This window comes from Ammodytes marinus (assembly GCF_949987685.1).
Source record: "Ammodytes marinus genome assembly, chromosome: 12".
NCBI classification, from domain to species: Eukaryota; Metazoa; Chordata; class Actinopteri; order Uranoscopiformes; family Ammodytidae; genus Ammodytes; species Ammodytes marinus.
Window position 1 is genome coordinate 24,079,676 of NC_137216.1, and position 23,602 is coordinate 24,103,277.

A 23,602-nucleotide genomic window follows, 5' to 3' on the forward strand; every position below is an offset into this window, starting at 1 on the left:
GTTTGTAACGTGGCAAGGCTCAGTAACTTCTTCCTATCCCTTTTGAACATGAATATGTTATTTGAGTTATGTATTTTTTTTTTTTTTTTTTTGTATTATTATTATTTTTTTAACAATGTTCAATAAAGACTTAAAAAAAAAAAAAAAAAAAACGTGGCAAGGCTCAGTGCTTCTGCTAACTCGTCAGTCAGGCTCAGGATAGTTTTTAAGGTTAATTGAAAATGGCAATGGCTAATTTTTAAGGTATAAAATAAGTTGGTCTTTAATTTGTAAACTGTCTTGTGTTTCATTAGAACTACCCTATGGGCAAAATTAATATTGTCCTTAAGTCTTTGGGTCCTTTGGGTCTACAACTTACTTGTACTCTGACTGATTTCCATTATCTCACTATAATTCTGCATCTTGTTAGCATGGCCAGTCGGCACCACACCTTGTTAAAGTCATGCATGTGTAGGTTTTTACATAAGATACCTAACATGCACATGACTGGGCTCTTGGTCGCCATAAAGTCGTAGACTTGTATAGTATGTATTGTGTGTAGCATTTCTTGAACTGCCTATGACAGCTCTGGTGAGGATTTTATTGCTGAACTATGACCAGGAGTGCGTCCTGATTACTCGCTTTTTGTTTCTTGGACTATCTTGGATGTCTGTATCACATGTACACTCAAACTTAGAGCTGAAAATGTGAGACTTTACATGTAGGCTGTCAAAGGAGTTAAGAGTGGGACGCTTGCTCTGCATGTGCGTGCGCTGGACTGTAGTGTGACTGGGCAGAGGCCTTGAATAATGTAGTAAGCCTCTTAATTCCTTTTAAGGTGTATTGATGGATAAGAGTCAATAATGAACATTTACTGTTTGCTTTCAGATCACAAAAGAGCTGCACCACACACTCTTTGTCAGGCGACCTCGTTCCAATTGTTTCCGTTAGCTTTAAGGCTCAATTCAAAGCATTTACACTTGCTCAAATGAACCGAGCTAACTCCGCAAACTCCCTACAGTTTCTTGTAACAGAACCAAACCAGTTAGATGTGAAAGGCACTGTCAGATGCTGCATGCGGATGCTGCTTGGGTTTTATGACCGCAGAGCTCTCAGGTCAGCAGTATGGCATCAAGCATGCGGCAAAATATGTTGTTTGTGTGTTGCCTAAACTAGTTTGCATTTTTCGTCCATAGTTCAAAGAAGCTTTTTTCCTTTTCCGCTCTAGTGATTTTAAAAGATTTTAAATCAGAATTTTGATGTAAAAAATGAGGATTTGTTCAACCCTGTGTGTGTCACGAAAACACATAGGTACACAGCTCCATCTTCATTCCTCAGTCCTGTTTCTTCACGAAAGGAAAAGTCAACAGTTTGAGGTGTGGAAAAACACATTGCATGCATGGCTGAGTGTGTGTCTGTCTGTTTGTGTTTTCATCATTCTTCAGATCTGCTGTGAATACCTCAGTTAATGGCTCACATAGCGAGAGAGTCCGTGTGTAATGGAGTGAACAATACACGTTAATGGCTTTATGTTGGAGCACTGAACACTGACATGTGGGAATGCATGTGTGTGTGGGGGTGTGTGTTTGTATGTACAGTATGTGGGTGCGAGGGCGGAGGACTCAGAAACTGAATAGATGCTAATGAGTTGATGTTGAGAGGTCAGAGGTTGTATAGATTTTGGTCGCTGATACTGTTTTGTTACAACGTAGTTACTGACTTAAACTAATTTCACATATTTTAAAAAAAGACCACAAAGCTGCTCTTTTGCCACCATTAAAATGTTGTGCTGAAATTCAGCACTACGATCGACCCCATTTCACATACAATCAGAATCAGAAACACAATATTGAATTTGGTTTTCGTTACAGTTACTTCCATTTTAGATTCGAAATTTTATAGTAAACAGAAAAATATAAAAAGGAAATCTGAATTATGTTTATTGGCCGGTGAAGTTACACAGACAAAGGATTTGTTCTGATGGTGCACATTATGAACATAAAAGAAATACAGAAATTGACAACATGAGGGAAGACATCTCAGAGAATTGACATAACATATGTACAATGAAATATTATTCAAGGGGAAATATATGCATTTATTTATTTCAAAAGAAGAGCTGCACAGTGCAGGAGGGGGCATGATCAAACACTTGCAAATAATCACAGGTAGCCAACAGATAAGATATACGCAAATGTGTGCATTCCAAATATATTGGAATCAGTACCTATAATAGAGCAAACAGGAATGTCATACTGCAGCAATAATTGTAAGTGACACAGATTGAATATTGCACACGAGACACATACAAACTATTGAATAGAAAACCGTTTGCTTGTGCCAAATGTATATAAATAGAAATCAATGGGGCCAGGACCGCACCTGTATCCGATTGCCTTCTGTTTGCGTCAACATACATTCCTGCTGCCTCTTAATATTTTGCTTGTGGTTTATCTTCACACGCAACAACCTTTCACGACTCCCAAGCTTTCTCCGTTTGAATTTGTTTCTCGGCCCACTGGCTTTGTGCTCATTTAGGATGAGTGGCTCTGTCTACTTCTTGGATCAGCCTATATTTCACATCTTGTCGTCGTTATGTCTCCTCAGTTAAGTGCCTTACCTATGTTGAGAATGATGTTTTGTCAGCAGTAGCTTATGCCCCCTTAGTGATGCATGAGTCTTTGGAGATGTCATGTATGAACAGATCCTAATGGGCAAACATTATCAGGAAAGGATGGTAAGGGGCTTAAAGTGTTAACGCGTGAATTGGATGGAGGTGTATTAGTTAATGAAGGGATTCAAGGTGAATGGGGACGCAAGTGAGTCAGTTGAATTACTGTGATGAGGCGAGATGTTGCTGTCGTGTTTGGATCCTTTTGAATCCACTTTTCCATCATAGAAGTAAACACTGCAGATTGACAGGAGAAAAGATTAGGCTGAAATGAGGTGGGAACGAGAGAGAGAGAAAGAGAGACACTCACGCAGACAGACAGACAGTGGCAGGGCGACAGGTCCCGACAGGTTCGGTTTAACCTGAAAAAGAAAACAAGAGTCACACCTCCAGCTGGTGATGACTTCCCTCTGACACAATGAAAAGTTAACCTGACTTTTAACTATTTATCAGGTCAGAATGGAGAGAGAACGTTCACTTAAGTGTGGTCCTCGGGCCGTTGTTGGTCGGACAAAAGAAGCAATCTAAAGAAGCTAGCTCGAGCTTGAGGGGAACTTGTGATTAGCATTTTTCACTATTCTCTGACTAAAGAATTCATCAACCAGTCAGAAAAAAATGGAGAAATATAATGGTAAAAAAAAAGTAAGAATCAGTCGCAGGCTAATATGCTGCCTTCCTCCAGTCTGAATGTTGTTTTTAGTGATAAGTAATCTTAACATCCTTTTTTTTTTTTTCTCTTCTCTGCAGCCAACCATCTTCAGTCCAGTATCAAAAAAGCTGAATCCTGGTGAGTTGACTTTGATTTTATTCTCTATCCTCTCTTATTCAGTAAATAAAGATCTGGCTGCTTGATAACTCTGTTGTGTCCTCTCTGTGCAGTTTTGGTCTTGCGGCGGATCAGAAGAGGAATCAGTACAGAGAAAAGGGAAGAAGTATGAACTCCACCGGATCAGGGAAGAGCAGCACTGTGTCCAGGTAAGTTCGCCTTCATCCGGCAGGTAGCCCCCCTCCCCTCTGGCTGTGTTTTGCATAGGTTGCATTTCTTGTTTGTGTTTGCGTAACCGCTACTTCACCCTTCCTACATCTCTAACTAGAATGCCTTTAAAGTTTTAACCCATTAGATTTTTACACAATCGAACCCTGTGTTAAGTTTTTTTGTATAGCATCTTTTATTCAAGAAATGCAGCTCAAAGTGCTTTACAATATAGCAATATCATGCATGCATTATGTGACTGCTTTACATTAAAATAGATATGGAATGAACATAAGCTTTATATTACTTTGAAATGGACGGGGAATTCAAAGGAAATAATGCAGCTTGTAATCCAGAGTTACTGTTAAATCATTTTACCTTTATCAGCCTTGCTTTTTACTCCTTGCTTACCTACTGCGATCATTCATCTGGAATGTGTCTACAGAACAAAACAACGGCCAATTTGGTCATCTTACGTCAGCAAATTATTTATAACACCTCAGCAAGCAAATCCATGAAAAGTGACCAAAAGTTAAATTTATGTGTTTTTGTGATTTAGAAACAGTGTCTCAATTACATTAGAAGTATGAATTTACATTATAATTTGTTTATTTTCAAAGTGTAAAATGCTCTGCTCGGAACATTTCAGAATTTATATGAGCCCTTAAGAAAAACTTATTGGTTGGGCTATAATCATAGGCAGACATTGGCTAGCAGCTACCATCCCATAAACAGGACATTCCTGAGATCCACAGAAACGTCTAAGCTGAGTTTATTTTTCTTCTCACTGGGACCTATTACATAATGTTACTTCAAAAGTCACACCCCCATTTTTTTATGTTTTTTATTTTTTATTTTAACAAATGACAAGCAATTTTTTATTAACGATGCTGCTACTTCAGGGCAGCACAAAAACCAACAAGGATTTCACATTCTTGAAAAGGTGCTGCAAAATGATTTGACTATAATCACAAAGCAACTCTGCTAGATCCTGGAGGGGCTGATGATGCTGCTGGTCAGGTTTTTCTTCTGGTCTTTCCCCCTGGGGTTTCCTCAGCAGCTGGGAAGGGGCAGAGCAGAGACGCCGAGCCATCACACTCACTAACTACCTCATTAACTCAATCATTAACCAACTTCTCACTTTCTGTCAGTGTTTTCGTACTGTTGAGTAGTCAGAAGGTTTCTCTCTGGAGATTATCTCCGCCCTGCAGCTAGACAAACTAAACTAACAAGCACACCTACTCACTCGCTAACTGAACAACTTAGTGACTCACTGGCTGCCTGTGTGTCCACAGTGTGTCCGAGCTGCTGGACCTGTACGAGGAGGACCCAGAAGAAATCCTCTTCAATCTTGGTTTTGGTCGAGAAGAACCCGACCTCAGCTCTAAGGTTCCCTCCAGGTTCTTCAACGGCTCCTCCACGGCGCGAGGCATTGACATCAAGGTACGGAGGACACTTGTGTGAAAACAAATGCGGCATGTTTAACAGCTGGCGACTGCAGCACAAATAGCAGTTTTTTCAGACAAATATTCCTTTCTCTTTTCACCTACACACTAACATACCCCTACACAATTGTACAGTCATGTCCAATTATATCAAACTTGTAGCGAACATTTATTACATTTAAATTTAAAATGATATTGAGAAGTCTTAAAGCATTATCACTGATAGTGTTTTATGATTACATCACTTCTTTACCTGCAGGTGTACTTGGGAGCTCAGCTGCAGCGCATGGAACTGGAGAACCCCAACTATGCTCTAACAAGTATGTACCTCTACAATGTCTACTGTTTTAGTGTTTCCTGCTGTATTCAACTCTCTACACAACCTCAGCTGTGTGTTTTAAAGAAGTTAAAGAAGGGTCCTAACACATGAACCCCTCAGTACTGCAGATGGAAGGTTTACCATTTTAGGGATGAGAAGCTCGGAGGTTCACGTCCTAAAACTGCGGTGAAGCTCAAAGACTGTGTGTGTCTATGTGTGTGTCCTGGACCCAGTATTATTATGGTGTTTTGTGGGGTCCTTTAGCTCTTTGAGCTGTTCTGCCAACTGCCTGGACAACACCGCCAGCACGGACAAAGATCTGTTTGTCCTAGACGCACACGCACACACACACTCACACACACACACACACACACACACACACACACACACACACACACACACACACTTACACAACCAAACGACCTGGCCTCTTTTCTGTTTTCAATCTTGTGTTTGCATGAAGGTACTGGCTCCCTAATTAAACACACACACAAACACACGGCTGAATCTTCTCTTCTTGACAGTTTAACTGTCTTAGTGCTGTAAAGGAAGCTTAACCAAAGATCCTCTGTGTGTTAGAAGATGAGTCACTCCATAGGTGGTAGTACTTTGTGTCGGTGAAAGTTCGATTTTACACTTCAATTGCTGTTGACCAGTTTGAAACTCTCATCTCTGGCCCCAGATTCTTTGAGGTAAACGAGACAGTTAATGAGTGTTGTTTTGCTTGAGAGGACTGAACATTGGCTCAACATTGAATTAAGAGGTTTCCACTCCAATTTGCATATTTGCTCTTTTGTCCTGTGGGATGTTTGCCAGTGCAGATTTTTTTTGCCACCGTGCTCCAGTTTTTTCAAAACGTATTGACCTGCAGACGACCCATTTAAAAAAAAAAACTTAGTTCCGTTTCCTATTTTGTCTTTTACCTTCTAGTCACTATCGCTGACTATAGTAAATTCAAGTAAAACGTCACGGATGACACAGATTATCATACGTCTTTGAAAGTTGTTACCTGACATCACCTCGTTCACAACAGATATCTTAAGAAAAGGTAATCTTTGGCATAAAGTTATGTTCAGTGTTAAACTAGTTAACAAGTAGCTGATTGTGCGTTGCCGCAATTTCTCAATGTTTCTTTAGTGAAAAATGTAAGAGCTCTGATAGCTTCTCTTATCAGTTCCAGACTGCTGGCTAATAAGTTATTAAAATAATTTGCGTTCTTCACAAGCCAGATGAGTGTTACTGTTGTTGATCTGAAAGCTGTTTCACTCATTTGAATTAATTAATTAAAACTATTCAATCAATAATGTAATTTGGAATGACAGCTTGTACCACAAAAGTCAGCCCATGCCTTTGTAAGTTGGACTTTGCATAACAGTGTGCTTAACCACTATGACTCTGCGTTTTGGATGAAGAAATATTATATTAACACACATTTTCAAAGGCCACTCAGACAGCTGTTATGACATCATTTTGTTTTAAACATACTCCAAAACGAAAACACCAACACCGTCTGACCATGACTATTATAACAGAAACTTGAACAGCTGATCTCAGAGCTGTGCAGGAGAGCTGATCTTAAAGGCACCGCTATGTAAACATTGTCTGATATTTATCAGACATTTTCCCACAGTTCGGTCAGTCCTTTAGGCTGTGAGTTATATTGGGAAACTGGGCCGATATTTCTCTAAAATGCACACAAAGGTGATCACAAGCAGCAGATGTCAATTTGCACAATGAAACACATTACCCACTTCCAGCGTAGACGGGAAGTTAAAAGGGAAAAGAATAGAGGTGGAGCACTTTTTTGCATAAGGTCAGTAGACTAGGCTCAGACTCATTCTTTGATTATTTTGTTAAAACAGCCACATGAAATGAAATTCATTTATCTAACAATGTCAGACCAATGATCAGTCTTCTCATTTGTCCGTTGTTCACCAGAAGTTTTAACCTGCATGATGCATATCCAAAACAAACAACTTCACGCAGTGCATTATGGATATGCATACACATGGTTTCCATTTGCTTATCTTGGGATCACGGCCTACTTTCCTTTTTATCTGCTGATATTAACTTAATGAGTCACAAGCTGTTTGGTGGCAAGCACAGTGATGGTCAGTCAATGGAGTCATGAGGCCAAATTAGAGTCAAGGGTAATATCAAAAATATGCAATGGCAGGGACACTGATGAATAGACTGTGAGGAACACATTCAGTAAGCGTGCTTTCACACATGAGCGGTTTGATTTGGTTATAACAAACTCCATTGTTTTTGTCCATTTGTTAGAGCTGGTGTGAAAGCGATCAGTCAAAGACCACCTGAAAAAGGAAACCCTGGTTACTTTCTCTTCTCCCCACACCTTGCTGACCAATCCATGCATAACGTGTGTGTGTACGTCAGATTGTCTGGTGCAGCCACACCCTTCATTTCCAACATTGCAAAGGTGTGGAAGCCTGTTAGTTTGACGAACTGTTCACTTGAAGCATACTGACATAAATATACCGTCTAAGACTTTGCACATGAGAAGTGTAGCATGATGTAGGATATGTTTAGGTCAAAACTAACTTACTTGACAGAAAGCTTCAGCGACTTAGGGCAGAGCTGGATCCTTTTTTTTTTAAACCGCTCATTCAACAGTCTTTGGTTTGTGGCTCTTGGAAGCGTTTTGCTTTTCCAGAACATTCTCATACTGTTCCATCGTGTGTGTGTGTGTGTGTGTGTGTGTGTGTGTGTGTGTGTGTGTGTGTGTGTGTGTGTGTGTGTGTGTGTGTGTGTGTGTGTGTGTGTGTGTGTGTGTGTGTGTGTGTGTGTGTGTGTGTGTGTGTGTGTGTGTGTGTGTGTGTGTGTGTGTGTGTGTGTGTGTGTGTGTGTGTGTGTGTGTGTGTGTGTGTGTGTGCACACGCATTGTTGTTATTTGTTATGTAAGCTCTGTTCTCACCATCAGAACAATTCTCTTGGGATGAAGAGAGAGAAAAAGAGGGAGTACGTGTCGTTTTCACTTATTCCTCACTTCCTGTATTAGGATCCTAAGCATGAGCGTTAATGCTGAGTCAGCAGTCAGCAGGAAACACACTCACACACAGCATCACTATCATCACACACACAGCCGCTATAATAAGAGGTTCATGTTCTGCAGTCGCGTCCAGATGTGACAGATATGAACTGAACTATTTGACTGACTGCTGTGTAGCTTGGACACAATCATTTGTTTACCATGTGTTTTAACTTGAAGGTTTTCCATGTATTTTGTAGCTTCTTTCAAAGTATTTGCAACTTGTTTTTAAAAGTGCATTAGTTGAAAGATAACAAGATGGAGTTTATTGATTTATAAAGTACACATATAAGCATAAAGCTGCCTAGGTCCACATTCAGCAGACAAGGAGAAACATAGTTGTCTAATTGACGTTGTGTATTTGTCCTCTTGAAGAATCCTTTTGGCTCTGTTTTGGTCTCCACCATCTTCTGAGAAAAGCGTATGGCTACTGAGCTGCTAGAGGTTTCACTTTCTTCAGCAGCTAGTATGTAACTTGCAACTGTTTGCTGTTCAGTGCTGGGAACATGGTGTACAGTGGGTTTATCAGAGGGTTTCAAACTGAAATCAGCTGCTTGCTTCAGCTGGAAACGAGAGCGCTGAGACCAAAACACACAGTGAATGTACTTTCATACTTAAGAAAAACTTTTAAATATGATGTTTCTGGAGTTATTAGGATAATTTTCATCTCTCTTCTTCCTAAGTGAATTAAGGGACATTCCTTTGCGATGGACCTCGGCGATAATAATACGTGTAATGACTTGTCAAAGTGTAAATCTAGCCGGATCTAAAAATATGTGCACCATGTCTGCGTGTTTACATTTGATGGAGTAATGGCATTTCTTGTTTCTCAAAAGAACCTGAATAACCTCCACTAGACTTGTGTCACAGTCTCTGCTGCTGCTCCAGCTGCTGCCTGGGATGATAAGCTGCCAGATCAGCGTGCCAAGCTGCAATAAGTAACTTCCTGTTGTGTTCACAACACCATCAGGCACCTGTTCCTTTCACCTCACGTATAATAGTCGCCTTAATTCTATATTGTATGTTAGCTGTGCTGTTTGGGGGAAAATACCTTTTAAATGTCTTTTATAATCTCGGCTCGGATCGGTTTTCAGTGCAGCTGGAGTTGTGCTGATGTTGGCCTCTCTGGTAGCCTAGTGGTTAAGATGCATACTAGGTGCTCACAATAATAAAAAAATTCTGCATATGATTTACACCTCCCTCGCCCCACATATCCTGTCTAAACAACTGAAAGAATTGCCTTTTTAAAACATGTGCAGAATTTTTTTGAAGTTGGACCTTTCTTTCTTGATGGAATCTCACAGTGTTTATAAAGGTTTGCTGTCCGAATACCGCAAGCACAAACTCACTGAAACAGTAATTCCATCCAGAGAAGAAGTTTCACCCCTTCATCTGATCTAGGTTAAGGTCGGGAGGGAAAAGCTCTATAATTGGAGTGATGTAACCGACTGCCACCAATAAAATGTGTCAACCGCAGCGGGGTCTGTTTTTTAGCAGATAAGAGAGAAAGCAGGCCCGTGCTCTATTTCAGGTGATGACATCAGAGCCAGTTATGAGACGTTTTGCAGACAAAAGGCAGAAGTCTATGTTTCAAAACAGGCCGACCAGTATTTAGACAGCGAGGGGAGGAGGGCTAGAGGGACGAGTGTGGAAGGAAGGAATGTATGCAAGTCATTATCCTGTTCATTAATAGACTGACAGCTCCACTTACACAACCATAGAAGAAGACGGAGGACGGATGAGTGGCTCTGACGTCTGTCCCAACATGAAGCTTTTTCTTTTGCCAATTTGTATTATACTGCAGAAAGTTAATTCACTTTGTCACTACTACCAAAAGCTTCTGCATCCAGGGTTGTTTGATTCAAAACATTTCATAACCTATTTAAAATAACTATAAAGTATAATTAAAACATTTTTTTTTTAAATACCTTTTAGCGTTTTATATCTTCATAGGTGCGGGGCGTGCTGCCATGTTGGACCGCCATTTTTCTACAGTAGCACAGAACAGACAAACTTAACGGCCTTACGCGTTTTAATATTCAGGGGGTGTCCGCTGGAAATACACCTGTTGAAAGACGAAGAAGAACTACTAGAGAATAAATAACTAATAATACATCTTCACCTCATCTTTTGATATTGTTGAAAGACTTGAAGCAGTGGTGGATGATGCCATCTTCAGTAACTAGATTATTATCCTTGAAGGCCACCGGAGCGTCTGTAAATTCTCCGAACTGGAGGGGTAGAAATGGAGCGCTGCAATCTAGAACTCTCACCACTAGATGATGCCCAAATACTCCCGTTATTACACGCGGCACCTTTTTGAAAGTACATTACACATTAAATAATAACCTCTGTCTCGATAAAATATGACTGCTCATCCTTATAAGGCTGAGGATTAGACTGAATGACCTTGTAAGCGAATGTTTCTTTAGGGAGTGCATGCTTTAAAACAATCCAGGAGACATCCTACCATTGGTGATAAGAAGCTCCCTGTGCTGCTGGATGTTTACATGATCGGACTGTTTTCTAATTCCACTCCTGATTTATTCACCACCATTTATCACAATTAAATGAACAGTCTAGCAATGTGAGAACTTGAATGAGGATCACTCTGTTAGAAGAAGATATTTTTATTAAGAGCCAAACATAAGTTATGGACCATCTTCATAATCTTAATAGAATACAGTTAGTTGTATAAAGAAAAGATAAATTTAAAAAGCATCTTTCATTTTCACTTGTGGTTTCCTTTTAGTTTTCACATGATCTTTTCTGCCTTTATTTTCCTCTGTGTTTGGCCCCTTTAAGCACTTACTAAATGTTTGTTTTGTTTTCTTTCTCTCTCTCAGGTCGTTTCCGACAGATCGAGGTCTTGACTACAGTCGCTAACGAGTTCTTCCAGCTCTACAGTCAGGTTTCTGGTCAGCCCGTCCAACGAATCTGCTCCAAGGACCAAGGTAGCCTCGGCAACCACACAAAGAACAGTTTGAATTACAGTTTTTCTGTAGTCTAGCAGAAGAACCCCCAACTGAACTGTGCAGAGCTTTCCTCTGAACTTTGGAGTATACATGTTGAATGTTGTATGCATTTGGTAAATGTACAAGTTCAACAGACTCAAAAACTAGACATTGTTTTCATCAAGTGACAAAGATATGGATTAACCATAACCGATTATGTCAAAGAAAACCAGTAACAGTTTTAACTTATAAGATGATAGAGGAAATACAAGCTTTATTTAATGCATTTTCTAGATTTTGTTAAGACTTTTTAGTCCATCCATGTTCAGTTTTTATATTACAAATCAAACTTAAGTCAGCTTTTGATTTTTGTCAATGGTATTCTATAGATAAGTGGTGACATAATTATTTCAAAAAGTCCATTATGCTTCACCATATTGGCCAAGTTAGTAGATGAACAATCTTTGTCACAGTTCACGTGGACAAAATAAGCAATACAATTGAACTGCAATTAATAAATATAGTTCATTTATCTTCATGCATTTGTCTTGCTTCTCTGTCAGCAGGAGAGGCAGGAGAAGGCGAGGGAGACAAGTCGCCTCCTCCTCTGAAGAGGACCAACTCTGCTCGTAACGTGGCCAAACTGCTGAAGAAAACCCTCACCAGACACAACCTGCTCTCGGCCGGCAACGAGTCGCCCGAAGCAAAGACCCCCACGCAGCTGAATGGACTCTCCCCCTCCAGTCACACACACACCACCAACGGTAACGCACACACCGGTCCGGAACAGAACGGCTGCAGTACTGACGCCGACCACATGGCCGACACAGTCAACCAGAAACACAACCGCAAGAAAGACAGCTGTTCCCTGGCGACGGTTACCGAGGAAACCAACGGAGATGGAGAGACGGACGAAAGGTAAGGCCGGGCAGACGGAACAACAGTGTAAAAAAATACTCCATTACAAAAAATACACTCACAAATCAAAATTATTATTAGCAAAAAAAATCTACTTTAAAGTATCAATGAGCAAATACTGGTACATCAATGTGTATTGCAGTATGTTAGACAGTACACAGTATTTACTATTTAATCCTATATTATAAAATCTTTTTTTGTAGTCTAACTAATATCTAGGTAACTGTCAATTATATGTAGTAAAGTAAAATGTTCAATATTTCCCTTAACAATGTAGTGGATTACTATAGTGGAAATACTAGAAAGAAAAGTTCAGGTACTACACATCTGTATTAGACAAACAACATTCCTTCTTCTCTGCTGCTTATATTATTTTGCCATGCAGTTATAAAACAACAAAATCACCCAAAAATATTTTCTGAAAATAAAGTCGATCCCCGTTTCTCTCTCAAACATGGAACAGTCACAATTTGCAAGTCAGAGTTCACTTGGATTAAAAGGTCAATTTGCAGCTAATGATTCTGTCTCCACATGATTTAATATGGAAATGAATGGGAAGCAAATATCAGTCTCTCTCTTAACACCTGTCCTCCCAACAGTCCTGAACAGAGCGGCACAGCACCAGCAGCCAATGGAAAGCCTCAACCAGAGTCAGCTGAGTCTCAGTCGACCTATCCGCTAACAGAGGAGGGAACCAAGGTGGTCATAGAGGAGAAGGAGAAGGAGGAGGAGGAGAAGAACCTGACCTCAACCCCTGAGAAAGCTCCTCCTAACCTGGCCCCGCTGCAGCTGGCCAAGCTCCGCATTGAAAACGCAGACTCATTCGACATGGAGGAGGTACGCTGTTCTCCTAGGTTCTCCAAACTTGTATTTTGTAACGGCAGGACTCATCCTAAACGAGGTTCTCCTATTCTGGGTTTTTGCATCGTCATTGATGCCTTTCAGGTCATTTAAATCACCTTTCACATTGATTTAGATTGTGATGTTTTTCCTGGATTGATAAATACATCTCGTTGCAAATGTACATATGTGCCCCCTGTAGCATGTGATCATGGCCTGCACAACAGTTTCACACAAATAATGGCAAAAGACAAAAATCCTCTTCAAGTTATGGTGGAGAGAAAATAAAAGTACTTGGACTAGTAGTGTACATGTAGCTGTAAAATGGCTAAATCCAGAGTTGATTGCCCTTTATGGGGATCTACAAATTCTAGTACTGTTAGTGAAAAGTCATTGTATCTGTCTTTTCAAACCCAGTCTGTTGTTATTCATTCAGATTCAGAGTAACGAAGATGATGGTCTGCCGCACAGAACATCCAGAGGCAGCGGTGAGTTCACCTTTAACCCCTGTTTTCAACCTCTGACCTAAATGTCTGAACAACTAAGTTATCCGACCCACACGCAGTCTTACACTCTTTTAACTTTTTTACATCGACTACCCCATGATTAAGATTAGTTATACATGAATAATCTGTAACCTTTTCCTAACTATACCTGCAGATTCTACTTAACTTTTTATCCTACAAGTAGAATGTCTTTTGAGCATTTGTTTCTCTGGGATTCTAAACCCATTCTGTCCCATCCAGTGAATGAAATGAGAGTTTATTTATGCAGCCGGTTTCAGTATGCAATACACATGTTTCCTGTTTCTCAGTGCACTCCAGTGAGGACAGGCTGTCCTGTCTCTTAATGCCTCTGCTTAGTATGATTCTACTATGCCACCAGCTGGGCAGATGGGATACTGCAGGTGTAATCTTAATGTTCTGTGTGTGTGTGTGTGTGTGTGTGTGTGTGTGTGTGTGTGTGTGTGTGTGTGTGTGTGTGTGTGTGTGTGTGTGTGTGTGTGTGTGTGTGTGTGTGTGTGTGTGTGTGTGTGTGTGTGTGTGTGTGTGTGTGTGTGTGTGTGTGTGTGTGTGTGTGTGTGTGTCTCTCTCTCTTTCGCAGACCTTTTGAGGACAGTCAGCCAGCAGTCAGACAGCAGTGGTTTTGCTGAGGAGCCCTCGGTCGACTCCAACAGCTTCCTCAAGGTCTGTTTGTGTATTTTGTTCAAAGTCTTTCGCAACTGTTTCTCGTTTCCGGTCATAAACTTTAACCTTTAACTTATTTGACCTGACTTAAACGGTTCCAGTCAGTCTTATCTTATCTGGAGGAGAAACATCCCTTAAGTGTTTTTTGGAGTGTACTGAAACCTTGTAAGGCAGTCTGGAACCTCTCCCCCCTGTGTAATTTAAATTAGTGTATCCCATTGATGTCATGTTTTCTAAAGTAGTTAAAAGTAGGTCCACCTCAAAAAGCTACAGCTGTTCTCTTTTCTTCAACATTAGTAATTTTACTGTTAATATTCCATCTGTATTTGCATTTAACACTAAGTTTTTTAACTTAATACAAAGATCTGAGTACTTTTCTGTCAATTGTAATTGTAATTTTTTGAATTAACTGTTATCAGGTGCAGGAAAGCAGTGACAGCTGTGACAGTGAGACCACTGTGACATCACACCCTTCGCAAGATCTGGCCACGCCCATCGCTCTGGACCACCCGGCATTTGATTTGCCAGACTGCAGTGAGGAAGAGGCTGGAACAGGCGGCGCCGCCGAGGCTGATGGGAAGAGTAGTTCCATGGGAGAAGAGGAGCATGATGAGAGTTCTGAACATATTCCACAGTACACAGCCCACCATCTCCCCAAAAGCAGATCAACGCAGCAGGACGAGACTGGTGACCAGGAGCAAGATGAGAATGGGGAGCAGGCTGATCTGGAATCAGATCCAAAACCTGCTATTATGCCGAGTGTTTATGCTGTTGAACAAGAACCCAACCCACAGTTAGAACACACACCGGACCAGTCTGCTTCAGAACAAGGAATACAAAACACTCACAGTCCCACTGAGCCTGCTGCAGACATAGCACCACCCTCAGAGGTATCGGGTGCTGAGGACGAGGCCCAAGAAAGGCCTCCATTGGTGGAGGATTCTGGTTCACCTTTACCTTCTGCTCCCAGCTCTCCACTTCTCGGCGCTCTGCACAGAGCCAAACAGAACGAGATGAGCCGGGTGGGGCAGTCAAGTGAACCACCCCAAAGACCAGGGCCCGGTCGAGGGAGAGGCAGAGGTGTCATCCTTCAGAGGTCCTCCTCTCTGCCCTCTCCACTCCGACCTCCCTCCAGGGTGGTGTCCTCTGTCAGGATCCAGTTTGGTAAAGGCCAGGCGTCCGTCACCAAGCCCCGGTTCTCCTTCAAATACAACCAGGGGGACGAAGGGGAAGAGGAGGAGGAGGAGGAGAAGGAGAAGGGACAATCCAACTGTCTGTCTACTGTATTCATAAACCCTGGCTCCAAGTCTGACTGTAACAACCAACCATTAACGTTTCCCTCGAAAGGCAACATCCCACTTAAATCCATCCCACGCTACTTGCTGCGGTCTTCCCATTCGCTGCAGAGTTCCAGCCCTCCTCTGGATTATTCACAGGACATCTCCTGGAGCACCCAGAGCGTTCCTGAACTCTCCTCCCATCAGCAACAGCAGCAGCAGCAGCAGCAGCAGCAGCCCATCGAGTTCCAACAGAACATGAGCGCCAACCAAAACCAGCAGAGTTGGAATCAAGGGCCGATGATGTACAGTTACCCTAACCCTAATCCTAACCCTACAGCTCAGTATTTAAACCCAAGCCCTATTCCTAGTCCCGGCCCATACCCTTTCACACAGAACCCTCCAATGCAGTACACCCCACCTCTCCATCCGTACAACAGTCTTCCTAACCTCCTTCACACCCACTACCCCTCCTCGATCCACTATTCTAGTCCAACCAATGATCACCAAACTACATCTCCCACAATCCCCCAGCACAGCAGCCTCTCCAACTTGCACCAGCCCTTAAATTCCATGGCTCCTCCACACCATTACAGTATGGGCAACCTGCATCAAGGAACTCCAGTGATGCACCACCAGAGCTACAATCATCTATACAGTCATCAGTCTCCTTACCATGGCAGTCCCTACGGCTCGCCATCGGCTTCACCCTACCTCGGGTACCATGGGTACAATATGAATCACCCACACCTGGTGTACCCTCCCCACGTCGCCCATGGTTCACCGTTGGGTCCAGAACATGGCCTCCACCAGGGGCTAACTCCCCCTGCTCCAGGCTTTCACCCAGGCCTGACCTCAAACCAAGGCCCCAGTCACAGCCTCCATCCAGGCCTCGCTCCTCCTGCTCAGCCCAGCACTGAGATGCAGCTGAGGAGAGTCCTGCATGACATCAGAGGAACGGTCCTGAGTCTGGGCCAGGTTAGTCCTCTTCAATCACAGCCTATTGAGCTGTTGTTATTTTTGTTTTAAAGCTATAGTGCATAACTTCTATTGCCCTCATGAGGAATTATGAGGTTTTAGAAGAACACTGTGTGAGCACAGCTGCATGAGGAGAAGTAGAATCAAAAACTTGAAACATTTCTTGGGAGCTTCTTGGAATTTTTTGGAGCTCCTGCACCAGTTTGTAAATACTGTTATACTGAGAAATACAAAGAGAGTTTTGTGGAGCTGATAGGCTTATTAAACTTTGTGTCAACTCGTTTGGCAATGGTTTGAATATAACCAACATGCCTTTATATGAACATGTTAAGCACTTAGTAGCATTAAACCCTCTTACGAGGAACTTTTTAAATGTGTATAAAACATTCACATTTTTCTGTGATGAACTACCTCTAAAAGCAAACAGCACAAGGTATGACATCACTTGTGACAATAAGGCCACATCACTTCCTGTAGTTGAGTGAATGGTTTGGATTATGTAAGCTATGACTTATCCTTTTGTCAGCTTCTCGTGTTCCAGTTTCTGTCCTTTCATCACTTTCCTCTCCGTCTAGAACCAAGCCGACACCCCGGAAGTGTTCCCTGAGCACAGAGCAGCTCCACCCATCCAACAGGTACCGTCATCCCTCATCACTCTTTCAATTTACATTGGATGCCTGTTTGGATTTGCTCAGCCCTCCTCCTCCTCCTGCAGACTATTTCAATTTCATCACCACATACAGCCTTTACCGGACTTCACAAAAACTTTAATTTGACTGTGTCATTACAAAGAACTCAAAGGTCCAGTGTGTAGAAGGTATTGGCATTTTTTAGAACAGACTTGGAAGAAATGGAATATTGTATTCCTAAGTACGTTTTAATGAGTGTATAATCGCTTTTGTATAATTTTTTTATTACCGTAGGATAAGTGCTTTAAATCTACTTAGGAACAGAGCGCGCCACCATTGTTGCACCGCCATGTTTCTAGAGTAGCACAGAACGGACAAAAAAGCTAACGGAAGGGGGAAAAGACGGGGAGTTGTGATCTACAACTTCCACCATTAGATGACGCCAAAATACTCTTTTAAATTACACACTACCATTAACATGTGAAGACCATGTTCTCCCTACTTACATATTTAGCATTGTTTATTTAGAATCATATAATAAATGGTCAAACTAGCTTTGAATAGCCTGCTGAATGTTGTTATCGGCATCATCAATCAAATCAAATGTGTCTCCCTTTCTCTATTTTTCAGTCTTTGGCAGAGTTTCAGCAAAAGCGGCGAAGTCTGAACGTGTTCCGCAGTCAGATGATGGACCTGGAGCTGTCAATCATTCGACAGCAGGCTCTCGTCTACAAACACCTGAGCCCTGCCGACAGGTGAGTCATAACAGTGAACACACACACAGACATGTTTTACAGTAAATGGACCGTGATGGTATGTGATAGTATGACACTAAACACACCTATCGTGTGTGTTTTGAACAGGATGGAGTTGGAGCAGCTTCAATCTCTGAGGACTGCCGTCAGAGAGGAGCTGCAGGAGCTGGAACAACAGCTGGAGGACAGACTGATAGATATGACACATCATAGACGACACAGGGTATGAACACATAATACAACCGCACACGCACACACAGGGTGGACACACACACACAATGCACGGTATACACGCTAAAAAAAACATACAACACAGCGTGTACACACATAACACAGAGTATACTCACACACACACAACAAACACCACAAAGTAAACAGGCACACACACGCGCGCAGCACACACACACACACACACTCAAAAGGTCACACACATAATGTGTTGTGCCTGCAACACATTCAACATATTTTGGAATGCCTAAGGGTATATTATTATTGACTAACACTCTTCAAGGTATATACAGTACAACAGATATTCACACATAAGGGATATATACAGTACATATACACATTCATTTGGCTGGCTAGGAAGAATTCCTGCAGTAGGATTTAGGAGAAGTTCTTTGAGACACTTTATTATTTGATTTCAGACTAAGTCACAGTGTAATAATTTAGTCTGTCCTGCTCTCTTCCTACAGGGTCTCCATAGACGCAGCAGCGTCGATAGTCTGTCCACCGCCTCCGCACTTAGAGCCATGGAACCGGTCAGCACACACACACACACACTCGCACTCACACACACACACAGACACATGTTTGTTTATATAACGCTACTAATGTCTCTAATGCACAACCTTTCCCTGCCTATCCTCATTTCTGTCCAGGTGTCCGACCTCCTCAAAGAGCAGCTCTTCCTCCAATCACAGCTGGGCTTCGACGGCCGCAGCCCGTCCACCAACCCCTCCACCAGATCCTCCAGTCCAGTGCGAGCAGGAGACCGTGAGCAGGGAGGAGGCATGTACCGGGCCTCCATTAACATAACCCCCGTCGTCCCTCCCCGACCCAACACACACATAGAGGAGGAGGAGGAGGGAGAGAGGGATGTCCGGGTAAGAGGACGAGAAGGAGGAGGAGGAGAACCAGAGGAGGAGAGAGCAGCAAGTGCAGTCAGTGTGGATTGCCTGCAGCAGCTCATCAGAGAGGTAACAGCCTGTCAGCAATTGTGTATATCACTGTCATTATGTAAAAAGCCAAATACTGCCAATGAGAAAATTGTGCCTGTTCTTCCCATTATCATACATTTTGTATGTGTTGATCAAATAGTCGTTTTTGTTTTGAAATGTGTTTTTAGTTTTAGTCTTGTTCATCATCAAGAAATACTTGTTTCAATGGCTTTACTGACATAAGTAACGCACAAAGACACAGTAATAGGAGGAAGAAAAAGTTACCAGGTGTTTCTTATTGGTCTTATAATTTGTGTCTTGTCTTTATCTTTTGAAGAATTTGAGACGCTCAGTGTAAAGCTAAAGCCAGTTTACTTTTCAAACAGAATGAAAACGGCAGCTGTTCAAAACATTTATCATGAATTGTTCGGTCCCGTTCTTTTCCAGATCCGAGAGAGCGTAGCGCAGGAGGTCCGACGGGAGATCTACAGCGAGCTGCTGGCTACTGTGTCGCCACGGCCGTCACCCCCGGCTGACAGGAGACAGCCCCTTTAGTCATGGCAACAGCAGAGCACTCTGCCCCCTTCACTTTCAGCCTTAGGAACCACAGGCTGAGCAGCAACACTGTCTGTGTGCAACACTGTATAGCTGAGTAACACTGTCTGTGTGGAACACTTATGTGTCAGTAACACTGTATGTCTGTAACACTGATGAGGAAATCAACACTTGTGACAAACCCCGCCCACCCCACCTGCGGAGCTTCTGATAGGACGCAGAGCGAGACGAGGACGTTTCACATGTCGGTTCCAGTGTGCAGGTGTGATGCATGCTGGGAGCACTTGTCTGGACCAGAGGGAGCCATTAGCAATGATTTTATTTTAGACCTTTGTCTTTTTTTTTCTTAAATTCTGTTTCCTTTTTGTAGACTGTTTTGATCAAAGCCAGACCTAAAACTACTACCTTTTCCACTAATACTACAAGTACTTTATCTAGTACTGCTAACAGTACAACCACTACTATTCACATTCCTGTGTATGTCGAGTTATTTTGTCCCCGATTCTAGTCTGAGATCAGATCAGGACATCGGCAAAACTCATGTCCTAATAATAATAATAATAATAATATTAGTAATAATAAAAAGGATAATTCATAAATAATCAGTAGCTTGTGACTTAAAACATAAATGTCACTGTGTCAAACTGTGGATAAAACTGTCTGTTTAGGACATTGTTATATAAAAAATGTACAAAGTGATCAGAGATAATATAGGTAATAGAAGTTCAACTACAGCTTTTAAATGGTTAGAGAAAAACCTTGCTGTTCGAGGTTTTGATATCTGTCTGATTTGAGTATTTTTATCCAATGATTACAGTAGGTGTTGCGGTTATAATCCTTGAGATTTTAGGCCTGATTGATTTGGCAGTATTGAATTACTAAAATGCGAAGCAGCAGTAGTAACCGTTCTGTTAACAAGAGCAGTAACTGAATCCAGCTCTGACATGGCCGCAGGAGAACAAAGCAACTGATATGATAAAACTGCCCTTGATAACATGCTGCATTGTTTCCTGCAAGTCCCTCCTAAGTACGTACGTCATTTGAAATCCTGCACTTATATTAATCAAAAACAGGGTTGGATATCATGAAAATCCAAAGGTTTATAACTTACAATGCTTTGAACACCACAAATGAAATTCCATCCTTTGAAATCTCACAGACAGATATTTCAAAACTTGTCAAAAGCAAAAATATTTCCTAGGAGAGATATACCACTAAAGGGAAGTTTAATTGGGCTGAATTGAGCCTTTTCAAACAGGGGACCTACTTCCCTTAGAAATACTGTACATGCCTTAAGCTTTCTATTTTTTACCATTTCGCCTTTCACTAAGGAGATACATTCCTTAATCGTCAATACGAGTTGGCTGAGGGGCAAACTGAGCTTAACGTTTCTCATTCCATGCACATTTCACCTTAACGTCAAAGGTTTACGGCGGGCCTTGAGGTTACTATAAAGGGATTGTGATCCTACAGCTGTCAACGTTCCATCATCATCATCGTCACTATCATTGTCACCATTGTCATTGTGTTTCTACTCCTCTCACCTCCGTCGCTGTGTACATTTGTCCATTTCTGTGTTTCTCTCATGTTGCTGGTCAGTTAACCAGACACCTGCATCATACATGAAAGTCATGGCTCCATTCAAAATAACTTTTTCAACATTCTAAAGTGAGGGAACATTATGTTTTGGAGCTCAAAGCTGCACGTGTTGGTAAACAAATAGTTGAGACAAATAGCAGGTGTTATTGGAAGCTAACTATTCCTCCTGCTTCCAGTCTTTGTGCTAAGCTAGGCCAAATGCGCCGTGAAAGAAATTCATTCATAAAATGATGTACACAGGTCATTAAACACACGCAGTCTTTGCTTTGTGCGTGTGCTGTTTGTCATTGAGCAGGTGATGAGGTACTGTGGAATTCAGACATAGAGGTCAAAGGCCACTCAGAAGCAGTGGGTTTCAGTAAGTCGTCATGGCGATGTTGATTATGTTGATGATGATGATGTAATGTCTGGTCAGACGGAGGAGCTTAGTTGGCGAATGGGAGAGCGGGCAGTGTTGCCCAAACTTGAGCTGCATTAGCATTTTAGCTTCCCACTGTCAGATGAAATATCTGCGTGCAAATGTGCAATAATATGAACATATGTTTATTGAGGCTATTGTGAATAGATTATCAGTAAATCAATGCTAACATTTTAGATGTGATCAATCACCGGGCACCACTTCAGCACAAACTGCCTACCTGCATGTTTTAAGACCAAGTTATCTGCAGCTTTCTGGTTTTTATTGGGAGAAACTAATTTTTTTTTTCAGCACAGAATCAACATAACCGATTGATCTCTTAACAATGAATTACTAATAACCAATATGTATTCTTTGGCATTAAACCTCTCTGTGAAGTTGTATTTGTGGGCCCTTAACAGGGTTCTGCATATACACCTTACAACAATCTTAAACCTGGGAGAAGCTGAGGTGAAACATGAGTGTGGTTGGCTGAGAGACCTGTCAATTGAGAAAAACCATGCTCAAAATACCTTTTTTTCCTCCTCCCTTTTGTCCACATAGATTTACATGAGAAATTAAATGATATACTGAAAGCTGAACTTTTGGAAAAATTTATGGACTTCATGTTTTTTGGATGTTCATGTTTGGGAATGGAGCAATTTATGGTGAAGAGAATCTGAGCTCAAAGGTCGACTTTGTTATGATTGAAGGCTTTCAGCAAGAGCTCCCGGTCTAGATTCAGGTGTTGGAGCTGGTACGTGTGTCATCTTTCAATTGTGTGAAAGTTCTAACTCATTATTAACTTGACCTTCCGTTCTCTTCACCAGTTAGGACTCTTTTTTTTTCATATTCATTGCTCGGATGGACCAACACTCACTGTGAGCACCGAGGCTCTTCATGCTTATTTTTTTTTTCACATTTTTTAACAGATCAAGAATCATTCACACACTTTTATTTACACTTCATTGTCTGACTGTTGGTGTCTATTAATTTCTATTGACGTGTCCATTAATGATGATGTGTGTTTTGTATTGATGTCTTGTCAGTGGGATGCAGGGGAAAGATCACTCTGTAGAGATAAGAATAATAAAGATGTATTTATTTTCAGAGTACAGATGACTTCTCCATTCAATATACATGGCCGTGTTGCTGTAGTTTGGTCTGGCTTTGCGAGACTAATGGCCGTGTGACGTAGGGGTGCTGCGGGTGCTGCAGCACCCCCTAGTTGCAAGGCAAAATATATACAGTGTATATGTCCCCTCCATAAGTATCGGAACAGTGAGGCCAATTCCCTTATTTTTGCTGTAGACTGGAAACATTTGGGTTTGACACCAAAAGATGAATATGAGACAATAGCTCAACATTTCAGCTTTCATTTCCAGGTATTCACATCTGGATCCGATACACAACTGAGAAGATATAATTATTTGTAAAGGAACACCACATTTTTAGGCGAGCAGAAGTATTGGAACAGATAGACTTTAAATAAATTAAAGTGAATAAAACTTACTATTTTGTCGCAAAACCTTTGCTTGCAATAACTGCATCAAGCCTGTGACCCATTGACATCACCAAACTTTTGCATTCTTCTTTTGTGATGTTTTTACAGGCTTTCACCGCAGCCTCATTCAGTTGCTGTTTGTGTTAGGGGGTTACTCTCTTAAGTCTCCTCTTTAGCAGGTAAAATGCATGCTCTATAGCGTTTAAGTCTGGAGATTGACTTGGCCAGTCTAAAACCTTCCACTTCTTGCCCCTGATTAACTCCTTTGTTGTGTTTTGGGTCAATATCTTGCTGCATGATGAAGGATCTTCCTATCAGTTTGGTTGCATCTTTCCTTAAATTGTCAGACAAAATGTTTCTGTAAACTTCTGAGTTCATTTTGCTGTTGCCATCATGTGTTACATCATCAATGA

The 23,602-nt window shown here is 41.6% G+C and overlaps 1 protein-coding gene across 1 annotated transcript in view; it reads left to right on the forward strand.

The window, feature by feature from the left end:
* The window catches only part of itprid2 (ITPR interacting domain containing 2), a 37,058-nt gene extending 14,318 nt beyond the window's left edge, over positions 1-22,740 (forward strand). Inside the window, 17 exon segments of the mRNA XM_080038614.1 lie at positions 3,398-3,437; positions 3,530-3,625; positions 4,919-5,066; positions 5,328-5,388; positions 11,283-11,390; positions 11,957-12,308; positions 12,908-13,145; positions 13,585-13,636; positions 14,253-14,335; positions 14,755-16,590; positions 17,166-17,225; positions 17,850-17,974; positions 18,083-18,197; positions 18,670-18,735; positions 18,856-19,173; positions 19,582-19,666; positions 19,669-22,740. Coding sequence (XP_079894740.1) covers positions 3,398-3,437; positions 3,530-3,625; positions 4,919-5,066; positions 5,328-5,388; positions 11,283-11,390; positions 11,957-12,308; positions 12,908-13,145; positions 13,585-13,636; positions 14,253-14,335; positions 14,755-16,590; positions 17,166-17,225; positions 17,850-17,974; positions 18,083-18,197; positions 18,670-18,735; positions 18,856-19,173; positions 19,582-19,666; positions 19,669-19,790 — 3,905 coding nt within the window. The 3' untranslated portion in view covers positions 19,791-22,740.
* Positions 22,741-23,602: the final 862 nt, after the last annotated feature.